A 12,953-nucleotide genomic window follows, 5' to 3' on the forward strand; every position below is an offset into this window, starting at 1 on the left:
GCACCTTCCAAGGTTTCCTGGGTGTGTTGTGTGCCTGTTGGAAGATATGAAAGTGTGCATAAATGCCTTGATGGACATGTGCAAGGTGTGTTGTCATGTAGTCTTGCATCTATCATGGTGTCACATGGTGCTAGAGTTCATTGGGGGCCTACTTCAGGTAGCTGACCGCATTGGAGTTTACAGCATTAATTGATGTGCGAGCATATGGTCAGTGGGAGTTGTGCCTTGCTTGGACCGTGGAGTCATGTGCATCACTGACGTAGAGGGTAACACGTGCTGATGTAGTGTAGGACGAATATTGCTTGCATATTCAGTTATACTGTCAGCTAAGGGGGGCCCTGCTAGTTGTTGTGATGTGATTGTGTCATTAGGCGGGACAGAGTCTTCATGGGGGCCTTGCAGCTACTGGTCTATTGCAGTGGTTGTTAGTTTGAGGCACACATCTAGTGGTGTTCATTTCTTGACACACACTTCATTTTTGGAACCAGTTTGGCTTATGTGTCTCTTCATGGGTGATCGATGAGCCAGCAAGGGGTGGTGAAATGTTATGCGAATGGGTGATGGTCCTTGTTACTTAGAGTTCCATGGTACTTGTGTCCTACATCATGTCATCGTCATACTACTTAGTTGGTGTTAAGGGGGTTCACACCTTCGATGACTCATAATGTGCTCCTATACCTACGGGTCATGTATCAGCGCTATTTAAATTATATTTGTCACATAGATGGGTGCTATATAGATGAGTCGTGCATTGTCCTTGTTACTGTTGCCATGTTGCATGTATGTTTGTGTACGCCAACATGCTGCTGTTCTGTAATAGGCCCACCATTCATTCAGGTACTCATCAGGTTGTCTCTGGCTGCTGGCTCCGACCTCCACAGAGCCCACACCCTCCAGGTCCGCCATTTGGAGGTTGCTGCTGACCTTCTCCTCCCACAGGGTCCGCTGCGCGGGTCAACAGTGCTCTACACCTGTGGCTGCTGTCTCCTGGCGGTGGATGGAAATAGGGTGCAGACTCGTGCCTTGAGGTCGTTGTAACTCTTCCTCATGTCCTTGCAGTTCCTTGGGATGTGACCTACAGCCACCACCTTGTCCCTCCTCTCTTCCCAGATGGCATTCTTCCGCTTCTGGGTGGTCTTGCAGTGTTTTGACTCGTCAGAATGGGGCATCACCTGCTCTGATAGGTCAGCTCTTGGATGGCGATTTTGGGTTTCCTCATTCTCATTTCTGGGACCGTTCCCTTGCCTTTCCCTCCTGACATGATTGTGGGGATGGATGGCACTCCTTTTAGGTGGATTTTGCATGAGTTGTGTTTTTACAGATAGCCGCCGCAGTACTATCCTTTTTGGCGATGCTATTTAAGCCGGCGGTAATTCCGCAGGCGGACTTGGTGTCAACTGTGCAGCGATAACGGTTATTCTGCCAATTTTCTATAGAATTACCTTAGTAGTTGAGTTTTTCAGTGGTAATTCCAGTGGAATTCATGCTACCGCCAGTGGATGATGCATGCCCCTGCCTACTCATGATTTGGTGCCAAGACTGCCGGACACCGGTAATTCGAAATCCGCTGCCATCATAATGAGGGCCCATGTGTTTATTTTAACCACACTGTTCAGGAAACTCCTGCATTGTTCTGTGCCTTGTGCTTAGCACTTGCTTCACACGGAAGGAGGGAATTCAGGGAGACAACACCTTTGTGGTTAGCTAAGGGCATCCACCTGTTTGCCTAACCAGTACTCCACTCAACAACGATCCGTATTCTTGCAGCTTCTAAAATAGCAACCACGCCCCCTTACTATACCACCAAACTAAGTGAGAATCTTCTCACTGAACACCCAAAAATGTGGGCCTAACTAGATTTGTCCTTGATATACCCACAGGAGACAATTACAGGAACTGTCCCTGTCAGTACTACTTCACCCTGACACGTGCCCTACGTTTGTGACTCTCAACCTACATTATGTCCTGTAGAACTAGGAGAGAACCTCTATTTAATGCTGCTTGCGTCTTCACTTTCCTGCACTTATCCAGTTGCCATGGCCACAGTTTGGAATTCCCTAGAAGAACTTTGCTTTACTGACAATCTACTGGTTTTTCTTTTTAACCCTGTCCAAGTCAGTAATTCTTAATTTTTTTGGTTGAACGCTGTATGAGCGCTTAGATAGTATTTCTGGTGGTAGTGCCTCCTTGCATTACGTTATGCTCAACTACTTTATGCCTTCTTATCCTACAAGTATTTGTATATAATCATGTTCTTGCTCTTTTGATCCCCGGCACCCACATTTCATTCTCCATACCTCTGACCTTGAAAATTAGAATAAGGGCTTATGCTAAAGTGTGGACCTGCATCCCCTGGCCCAATTAATGTTCCTTCTCATCCTCTAGTTGGTATATCCCGTTCTACCTGGTTCTGGATTACAACACTCATGTCTAGCTGCAAACATCAAATTAAAGAAGTGATGGGTGGAATGTCTTAAATTAATCTGAACCATTGGCACCACTCAGGGCAATCTTCCACACCACTGTTTTTTAACCCATCTGCCCCATTACAAAAGGGGTCCAGGCATATGCAAATTAGTCAGTTGTTTTGCCTAAGTCACCCGAGTAGGACGGGTATGCACAGACGTGTTGTCCCGAGCCTGCTGGGTCTAGAGGCCCAATCTACTCCTTACTGATGACGCCCAATGTTGTCAAAACATGTCTAGGGATGCTTGTGGTCTTGTGGAGAAGGGATGTGACCTAGCCGTTCTGGCTGGACTGCCCCTATCGGGGTAGGGCCAAACCTGATTTGCATATGGTCTTTCCCGTTCTGTAAGGGCTTGGCAGGCTGAAGAACGATGGTCTGGAGGGTTGCCCAGAGCAATGCTAGAGGTTAGGATAAATTACAAACCTTCAAGCCATCTCCTCTGTTTTGTATTGCACTACCTGCAAGCATCTCCCGACACACCCCTCTCCCCTCTATGCTCATTTTATTTTTTCTTTGCCTTGTTTCTCCTTCCCACCCTCAGTCAGGATATGCAATGAGGCCCATGTGCTAAACTGCCACCATCCTTTGACCAGCCACCTCCTTTATCCACATTTGTCACTCTCGACTCATCCCAGTTTGCCAGAATCTGGAATGCAGGCTTCAGGCTTAGCTACACGTCTCCTGACCACCCCTTTTCCCCTGCCTGTTGACTTTTTTCCCCTGACTTCCACTCTAAATCAGGATCCAGATTGCAGCTTTTGGGTTTAGCTTTGAATGGCTCATGACAGCTCTCTTTTCCCCCACCCCAAAGCCCTATGCAATGCAGCGTTTGACAAAACTCCAATAAATAAATATTATCTTTTGAAAATAAATATGATGACCCTGTGTCTTTTCCATTAGTTCACTTTGAGAAATCCTATGTTGTGAAAATCCTTTTTGCTACACACCACATTGGCATTGTCTAGGGTAACGCTAGACAAGCAACCCGCTGGAACTGGTGGAGCTCCAAAGAAGGGCTCTGCAGGCGATGGCAGGTACAGGAGAGCTGTCAACGGGATTGCGGATCTACAGAAGGTCCCCCGCAGCAGCAAAGATGAATGCAGAGCCGCCGAAAGAAGACAGTCAGTTGGCCTACAGGAGAATGTATCCCCGGGGCCCTCCGAGCAGAATATTCATGAATACCACATCATTTTGAATATCGAGCAAGCAGAATTAAAAGGCAAAAAGGGCACAGTTCTGCTTTTATGAAATGTCAATTTAGGGAAATCTACAACTCACATTACCAACATTGCCAAAAGACTATAATAAGGAGACAAAAGGGCAACATGGCCGCAATTCTCCTTTCCTGAGACACCAGTTTGTGGAAATCTGCAACCCATATTGCCAACAGTCAAGAGACTAAAGGTGAGCAGTCATTGTTCAACTCTCCTCACATGGGATACTGGTGTGGAGAACTTTGGGACAAATATTGCCACTAACTGAAGAGACCAATTGAAGTAGTAGTAGTAGTTTTTCTTCCTGTCCGGCTAGTAAACTAGGAAAGAGACCAGTTGTAGTTAGTCCTAACAGGAGAGTATACCAGGAAAGAAACGGTGGCGTTGAAGAAAGCTGGATAGGGTAAAAAGTGTTGTGGGAAGAAACTGTCAACTTTTATCATCCTGACAAAATGTAGCATCACAAATGTGCTATACTGACGAATGTGTTTCATTGGAAGAATATTTGTGATAGTCTAATATCTGCTGTGCATCCTTCGTAGGATACTGTGCAGAGGAAAACGATTGCTTTTTATATATCAACTATTGTTCTGTGAAAGAGACATTTACTTTACCAGGAACAATACTGTGTGGAGGCAAACTATTGCTTTGGTTTTTTAACTTGTGTTTTGTGAAAGAGAGAACTCGTGTTGAACTGAATAGAACTTTGTTGAATCAGAACTTTTTCAAAGCTTTTCCTGTATTGATCCCGGGAAGGGAGTCAAGCCTTGGTCATAAGGAGTACTTTGTAAGAACTATACGTTTTGAACTTTTGCACTGTTTTGTTGAATTGAAGTCAACTGCATTTACGTTGTGTACTTTGATTATCATCACACTGATTATGCATCAGTGTGAGGGTCAGAGGGTCAGATACATTTCGACACTAGGTCTTTTTTCATTAGTTGTAGTTTGCTAGGTAGGAACATCCTCGCTAGGATAGGAAAAAGGAATCTCATCCTTTTTTTCACTTTGAATAAAAAAGGCAAGCATTGGGAAAACTACAATTTTGTGTCTGTCTCACATTTCTGACCCCTCACACACCACAGAGCCAATTGAAACAACCCCAGACATAGCGAAAAACATACTCAGCATCTGGATTACCGAGGCCCTAAACCGCCTTGCGCCAGCAAAACCTTTCAAAGCCAGAACCAAAAAAAGTGCTGCAAAATGGTTCATAGAAGAGCTAAAAACTCAAAAAAACAAACACAAAATTGAAAAAATATGGAGAGAACAGTACAACTGACCAGACAATAATATACCAAAGAAAACTGAGACTATACAAATCAACGGTACTTAAAGAAAAAATAAAGATACTAGAATTGAATCGGCAACCAACCCACAAAAAAGACTTCATAATCATCAGAGATTTAAAAAAAAAACTTCCTCCTGCAAACAGTGTCCTCCCGATACAAACATGATGTGACCGCATCACCAACCACTTAAGATCAAAAATAGAAACAATTGAACAGACCATCAACTCAAACCGTGTTAATACAAAAATAACTGCTATAGTGCGGATAACAGGTGAAGCACCAACTACAGCAAGACTCGCCTGCATCACACCCATTACCGAAGAACAAGGCTGATGTCCAAGTGACCCTTGCCCCCTATGCATTGTCAAAGAAATCCTCAGTCACAAAACCCCAGCAACACACTTCAGGAACCTAATGAACCTGTCACTTAAAGCAGGAATTGTGCCAACCTCCTTCAAATCGGCGTACATCCAACCACTGATTCAAAAAGGAAACAGTGCAGAACATCTGAGCATCTACAGACTGCGAGGGGTCAGCAATGAGAAGCAGACACAAAGATGAAGTATTTTCGATACCTGCCATGTTTATTAAAATAAAAAGTGGGTTGGAAAAAGGCCTGACCTGCCCTAACCAAAGAACCAAATCCCTTCCTATAAAACCATTGTGTCCAATTGCATCTGTCTGTAACACCAACATACATACAAAGAAAACAGGTACATCATAGTTTGTATCATCACCTCAATTAATGTGTGCCAGAATCACATATGTACAGTTTCAACAAAAGAACCCTTGTCTCCAGGGTCCGTTTCCTTCCCCTGAACTGTTTCAGGAAAGAACATTCTTAAACACTCTGTTTCACCAAAGTTCAATTTTGCAAATAATGAAAGTGTTTTTGTTCCTGAAGTTATTTGAAAATCTCTTTATTGATAAGACTGCACGTATAGTTTCTGTATCACAGTAGTGATCAAATTCCCAACCGGGTGTATACAGCAGTGAACCATACCATAGCATCACAGATTACTAGAACAGCAAAACAAATCTCTCCAACATGAAAAAAGCAAGGCATCCAACCCAACATCCCATATAGCATTTGGATGAAGCAGGCACCAGCGGACGGCTGCTACGCTTCTTCACACGAAGGAATCTCATGGGGGTTGTCAGTAGATCCTTCAGTCCCCCACTCACCCCGCCTATATCCTAGAGGATAATCTCATCCTGATTGGTCTTTTTCCTGGATATTTTCCTCAAGATGACCAAGCAAAATGTTCTCTTTACCATTGGAGTTGAAATATATTGAAACATAGTCTTTCATACTTTACAGGATGGCTAAAGCAAAAGTGTTCAATTTCAACAAAAAGCAGTCTTGATATACCAAAGTTCTTTTCCAACAAACTTAGCACCACCTCTGGTCTCCCTGGTCTACTCCCGTGCCAGAATCTCCTTCAACTGAAATCTCCAATTTCATACAAGGCTCACTAGAATAACACTTCTTCTTCTCCCTTTGGTTCCTATAGATCCCCATTGTGTACTCTCCTGCGAGGCATCTTTTCCCAAAGAATGTTCAACAATATGCTTTGGATATTCTGGTTTACTGTCCTGTCAGAAATATCCCCCTTTTGACTCAACAGGTCCCCTGGTGTACTCTCCTGCCAGGTATCTTTTCCAAAAAAGGAACCCATGACTTTTAGTTCTTGGGAATGCTTTTTTCAAACTTCTCCCAACCAACATCTCATGTTAGGAGAATTGCACAGTTCTGGCCTCTTTTGTTCTCTTCACAATCTTATGGCTTAAGCAGGCCTTGCACATTCCTAAAAATCCCACTAGACCTGCAGGGCAATTTCCTTAGTTTACATACGTGACCTACAAGAAATGAACTCGCCCCAAGGTGACTGGTGACAAAATATTTACAGGTGCTTTTTGCAAAATGGTACATGTCGCCATAAGTACGCTTCTTTTGTACAATGCTGCCAAGCATGCACAGTGAAACTTGTATTTACCATTTACTTCAAAGTGCATTTGCAGTAAGTGGAAAATACGTTTCTAACATCCCCATACTCGCCAACAAGGTCAAGTATCATGCAAATGGTACTCCACCTTCATAAAAACTACTTGCCAATGCTAGTGGGCTAGTTGATCTTGTGAGCCCTGTTAAGGCAATGCTGGTTGCAAGTTTTCCCCAACTGAGCTCTCTTGCCAGGGAAGTTGTGCCATATCTGCCCTCTTATTTTCTCTTCACAATATCCTTTCAAGTGATCTCTGAAGCGTTCACTTTCATGTTCACGCACCTGTCCGAAAGCCCCAGGGTCACCAATACCAAATGGACAACTCATCGGTCTTCCTTGGTATCTCTGAACCGTGGATTGTGGCAATATCAGAATTCAGCTTTGGGTATGACTCCCATAATAAGCCAAACCCCCTTTCAGGTTCTCTAATGGCCTCACAAACCCTCGCCGACACGTGTACTGCTTCACTTCAAAGCAGTGCTGGAAACAACCTGCCTTCGGTCACCAGAACCTCTGCGGTCCCTGTTGGGAATCCGTTACCGTTCCTCGGGCTTCCGCCACCCCGGTACTCTGGAATTAGAGAGGCAGTTCGGGAGCACCATGTCTCTTCGCTCTGCTGCACTCCCACACATCTGTCCTTCTGAGCGGCTCTGCTTCCTGCTGCGCTCTCTCTACAGTCCGACCTGGCTTCTCCTTTTCTCTCTGGTTCCAGCTCCTGTTCAGCAGGCTACCTTCTTGTTCTCTCTCCTGGCCTTGCGCTCTTGCTCGCAGGTTTTGTTTCCTTTTCAAAAGTCCTGGGCTGAGAATTAAAAGGACAACAACTGGACTGCCCGTTACCATTGACCATGTTGGTCATCCTCATTAACTCTTTACTCCTCTTCTTCGTCCCAGTACTTAGAGGGTTCTGGGAGTTGAAGTCGATGACAATCGTGTTCTAAGTCCTATTGTTTTACAACTATTATTAACATCAGATGTTAAAGAAGTTTGAAAGAGGTTATTCATGTGTAAAGGAGGAATCAAGTTCTACTTGGAGTGTTTAGTAGCAATAGATTTTAAGACTTCAGATGTAACTGGTTCTGCAGTATGGCAGAAGGCCATTAAGAACTTTGGAATTATGGTTTCTTCATTATAAAGAGAAGAAGAAATGTCACTCCCATCAAAGTCACCACCTCCTCTGTTAGCCATCTCCTCCCATGTGAGCCTTCCTCAGACTACCACCTGAGGGTCAGGACCACGTGGTGACTGCCTTCCCCTGGCCACATGGGAGGAGACGGTATGCTGGGGTTCAGTGATGACTCTGCAGGATTCATCAAAAGACCTTTACCCAACTTGCCCTACCCAGCATAGATCTTGGAGAACATATACAAAAACCTACTTAAATACGTTGAAACAAACGGAATACTCGACCACTCACAAGTTGGCTTCAGCCCAATGAGAGGAACAGAATCAGCATTCCTATCGATATGGGATAACCTGAAAATGAATGCCAACAACGGCACCCAATCCATGGTCATACTACTGGCCATCTGCGGCATTCAACACAATTATCCATGCAACACTAATAAAAAGACTGTTTGAATGTGGCATACAGGAATCCGCTCTAAGGTAGCTTACCTCATTCCTCACAAATCGAAACGATAGAACCTACTTACCACCTTTCACCTCAAACATCAAAAACATCGCCTGTGGAATTCAACATCTACATGTTCCCCCTGATGAAAATCATTCAAACCCACGGACTGACTGGCTACAACTACGCAGACGACACACAACTGATTGTGAAAATCATCACGACCCAGGAACCAAACCGCCTCTTCAACTGCCTCACAAACATCTACAATTGGATGACAATGAACAACCTCAAACTGAACCCGGCCAAAACAGAAATAATGATTTCACCCGCAGAAAGCAATGCAACCAAACCACAACTGAACTGGCCGACAGGCATAGGAACACAACCAGAGACTTCCAATGTGGCAAATAACCTAGGAATACTCATGGACAACTGACTATCCATGGAACTCCAAGTCCAGGCAATCATTAAAAAGTGCTTCTTTCTTCTAAGACTACTCAGAGGTTTGCTCCCATACGTCTCCTTTCCACACATAACCCTTACCATCATATCCCTGCTACTAACATGTTTTGACTAACCAAACGGCCAATACCTAGGAATGCCGGAAAGACTCACCTAGAAACTCCAACGGGTCCAAAACAATGCAGCCAGGATCCTCCATAGATTAAACAGAAGAGACCACATCACTCCGGCTCTGAAAAGTCTTAATTGCCTACCAGTAAATAGCGCATCACATTCAAAGCACTCTGCTCTGCCCATAAATCCCTACACAGACAAAGAGCCGAATTCCTCCAAACCAAGATCAGCCGCTACCGCACCTAAACTCCAACCTATGGAATGCCATGCCCAAATAAATTGGAACCACAGAAGACCACCTCACCTTCAGTAAATGACAAAAAAACCTGGTTATTAAACAGACCATGAAAAGCGTACAGGAACAATGGCAGCAAAACATTGCGGACAAAAAAAAGAAAACCACTCTAAGGGATGTGGTCACAGATAACAGCGGCGAAGTCAAGAGGACCAGAATACCCCACTGCTCACATTCACCTCCCCACCAGTCATGCCATACCAAAAAGAGACCAGCGAAGAGTAGCCTGCCCAATCAGCAGACAGACTCGTGGGGGTGGGAGAGAGACCCCACGCACAAATCTGTGCACTCAGGAAAGCCAAGCCAGGTAACACATTGAATCAAAGTATCAGACTTACCATGTCTAACCCACATAACTAGCCAGGCCCTGCACCATTTCCCCAAGTTGATTGCAACACCAGCTGTGCAGCCAACTGCACAAGAGGCAAAAAAGCATCTTGTCTGACTAATTCCCGCTGAGTAAATAGGAACACACTACGTACAACCATCCACCTGCCAACTTGGGGAAGTTGGCCTCCATGCTTGGAGAGGAGACGGGGCTCGCTGACAGACCACAAACAAGAATGTTGGAAGGCATCATTGAGCGGCAACCAAAAACATGCTTCAGAGGCACTGTCAAAAAAATAACCGATGTACGAACAAACTCCTCCTTTCCTGCTCTACCAACATAACCAACGCCACTGTACATTACTAGAGGCTAGCCACCTTACACATAGACACACCTAGAACTAATCTAATTCTCACACCCAACAACTCTCTGAGATTCTGGAAATAACCTTAGAGGAAATATATCATGCACATATTCCATAAATCTCCATAAATCCATCGACACTACACAAAAGCACAACAAGATAATTCAATCAATACAACTAACGTGTGCGCACGGCCGCAACCCCCACCCTAACCTTATTCGACCCACACACCAAACTCGAACACTAGCACACATCCAAGGCACTGAGTTCCTACCCTTATGGTTGCAACAAGCGGGGCCCCTCCAACTCCCACATGCAAGACAATGCACACAGATGCCAGTTTCTCATGGTTCTGAAGCTATCCTATCATCCTATCCTATCACTAAAACACAACACCCTCTTCTTTTGCAGAGCCACGTGTGCGCCTGGAGACTGTCCCTGGATGGTAGCGATGCGCGGTATTAATCATCATAACATAACATATGCAAAGAGTACTCCTACACCTGTCCTAGGTGTCATATCTCCCAGACAGTACAACCTTCTACCAGCCAGTATGGATATTGCCTAGTCTGTCACTGTGAGGGTTCCAACACATGCAATAGTCATGTTTTTTCTTTTTTTAATAAGTAACAATGAAAAATATTATTGTTGAAAACAAAGTACACACTTTTATTCAAGATATGTTTATCCTTTCAGGGTTCTGCTAGCAGGAAAAGCAACTGTTTGCAACCCTCAAAATGCAGAAGAAGGAATTACCCATGTGTTCACAAACAACTCAATTTACATGGAAGAAAAAGAGAAACATGTATTTGGTGCCCCATGTTATCCAGTCCAGTATCTGGGGGATTTTCTGTTAGAGGTAAATGAACAACTGTGTTTTCATGCTTCTGTCATTGCAGGTGTTGGCATGCTCTAATCAACAAATAATTTGCATGTGTAAATCCTAAGCAATGATGTGAGACTTGTGAATTTCATTTTTTGATGCACTTAGATTTTCTTCTTATCATGCAAGCTCCAATTATGGCTATAGACCATGCTGTTGTACGCCATATAAAGAACTTTCTCTTGCATTTTAACAGTCAGTTCCTATGAATTTCAGGGTACAGTGATACTTTGAGTTAATAGTGATGCACAAACATATCGTAATTATAATACCAGCCAGCTTCATATTGGGCTGAAGGCCCCTACTTACGGCCCTTGCCTGGCCTTGTCCGGCAACAGACAGTGCCAGCCTGCCTTCTTTGATGTTTGCTGCAATCTCGCCCTCCTGCTTAAGCTAACGAGGCTCCCCCTCCTATGTCAATACTTTGTTATTCCTGAGCCATCTTTCACTTGTTTATTTCCTCTCCACTTGTGCCTGATGCACGTCTCCTTTTTCCCTATTTTACTGTCTCTCTCTCTCGTACCTTTTCTTTTCCCTCCCTCTACCTCTTCCTTCTCTGCCTCGCCCACGGCCAGTTCAGATGGCCCCTTCACGTGACTTTCTTTTCTCCTCCGCCTCCCCTGTTCTCCTCCTCCTCCTCACCACCCTTTATCCCTCGTTTTCCTACCTTCCTCTATTGCCATTTCCTCCTTTACTTCTGCCACCCCGCTCATCCTGACCTTCACTGTGGCCTCTCTGTATGCTCTCTCCTCTACGCCTCACACCCCCACTTCCCTTCCTTCTATCCCTCTCCTTTCCATCTGTCCTTTTTCCCCCATTTGTGTTTCTTGTTTTCTTACCTCTTGTTTTGCCACTGCATCCTTTCTCCCTTCTCCTTCCATCACTAAGCACCAGCTGCCTTCTCTTCTGACCCTGTCTTTCCCACCTCTAACAGTCCTCTGTTTTGTAGCTCTCACTCTTCCCTTCAGCTCTTTCCTCCTGGCACCTGCCCTCTTTCTGCTGGAACCTCTGGGCTCTACTCATACAGCCTGAGCTTTACTAGTCAGATTCTCTCTTCACTATCCACCTCATAATCTGGCTGATCATTTTCCCGGCCCACTGACCATCTTAAGTGCTTAACACTTGCACATTCCGAATGCATTACCTATATTTCTGTCTGCCTTATGTAGGCCCTCCTTCTGATGCGCAGCTTTTCCAGGCGGCAACCATTCTCATTAACCTTAATGTGTGATATTATGCTTGATGTAGCCCCTCATATCTTGAGGCGTAGCTTTTTCCAGGACACTACCATTCTTAAATGCCTCATTCAATTGCAGGTCTGTTTTTTTTTTTTTTCCTCATTGCGTTTTTACTCTCTTGTCCCTGCACTTTAAATGTTTTTGTTTCTGTTTTGATTTGATATTGTACCTCTCACCACTCCCCCTTTTTGACCAGCACTTGCACGTTCCAAATCGTCTCACTACCTAATCAGAGAGTTATTGTTATTATCTTCCCTTCCTGCAATCCCCCTCTTCCACCTCTCGCCTGCTCTCGTTCTGTAGCACTTGCACGTTCCAAATGTTTCAGGACCTTTCAAGAATGTTTTTGTAATTTTTTTCTCTATTCCTCCCCCGTCTTGATGCGCCTTGAAACCCAATTCAGCTGTATAGTGCGTATTACAAATGACCAATAAAAAAACAAAAGAACAAAATGCTCTACATATATCCTTTTTATAGCTTCGGGAGTTTCTGGTGACCAAATCAGTATGTATTCTGCATTCATGCGACCACCAAGTGGACACTGCGTTTTCTCACCAGAAAATCAATCTGCGCACTTGCTTGTAAAAATGTGACATAGTACCCAAAAAATGCGGGGCTTTCCCATGTCTCCAGTCCACAAATTGCAGTTTGGTAGGAAACATGAGATCCCCGATAACATGCCATTTCCTAGAAGCAAGTCACCAGATATTGCAAATGAAA

General features: G+C 44.4%; 1 protein-coding gene across 1 annotated transcript in view; it reads left to right on the plus strand.

The window, feature by feature from the left end:
* SLF1 (SMC5-SMC6 complex localization factor 1) overlaps nucleotides 1–12,953 on the plus strand; it is a 1,342,282-nt gene that overhangs the window by 314,799 nt on the left and 1,014,530 nt on the right. Inside the window, exon 5 of the mRNA XM_069627641.1 lies at nucleotides 10,809–10,971. Within this exon, the coding sequence (XP_069483742.1) occupies nucleotides 10,809–10,971 (163 nt within the window). The remainder of the gene's footprint in view (nucleotides 1–10,808; nucleotides 10,972–12,953) is intronic.

The sequence above is a fragment of the Ambystoma mexicanum genome, chromosome 6p (genome assembly GCF_040938575.1).
Source record: "Ambystoma mexicanum isolate Mex_15411 chromosome 6p, UKY_AmexF1_1, whole genome shotgun sequence".
Taxonomy (NCBI): domain Eukaryota; kingdom Metazoa; phylum Chordata; class Amphibia; order Caudata; family Ambystomatidae; genus Ambystoma; species Ambystoma mexicanum.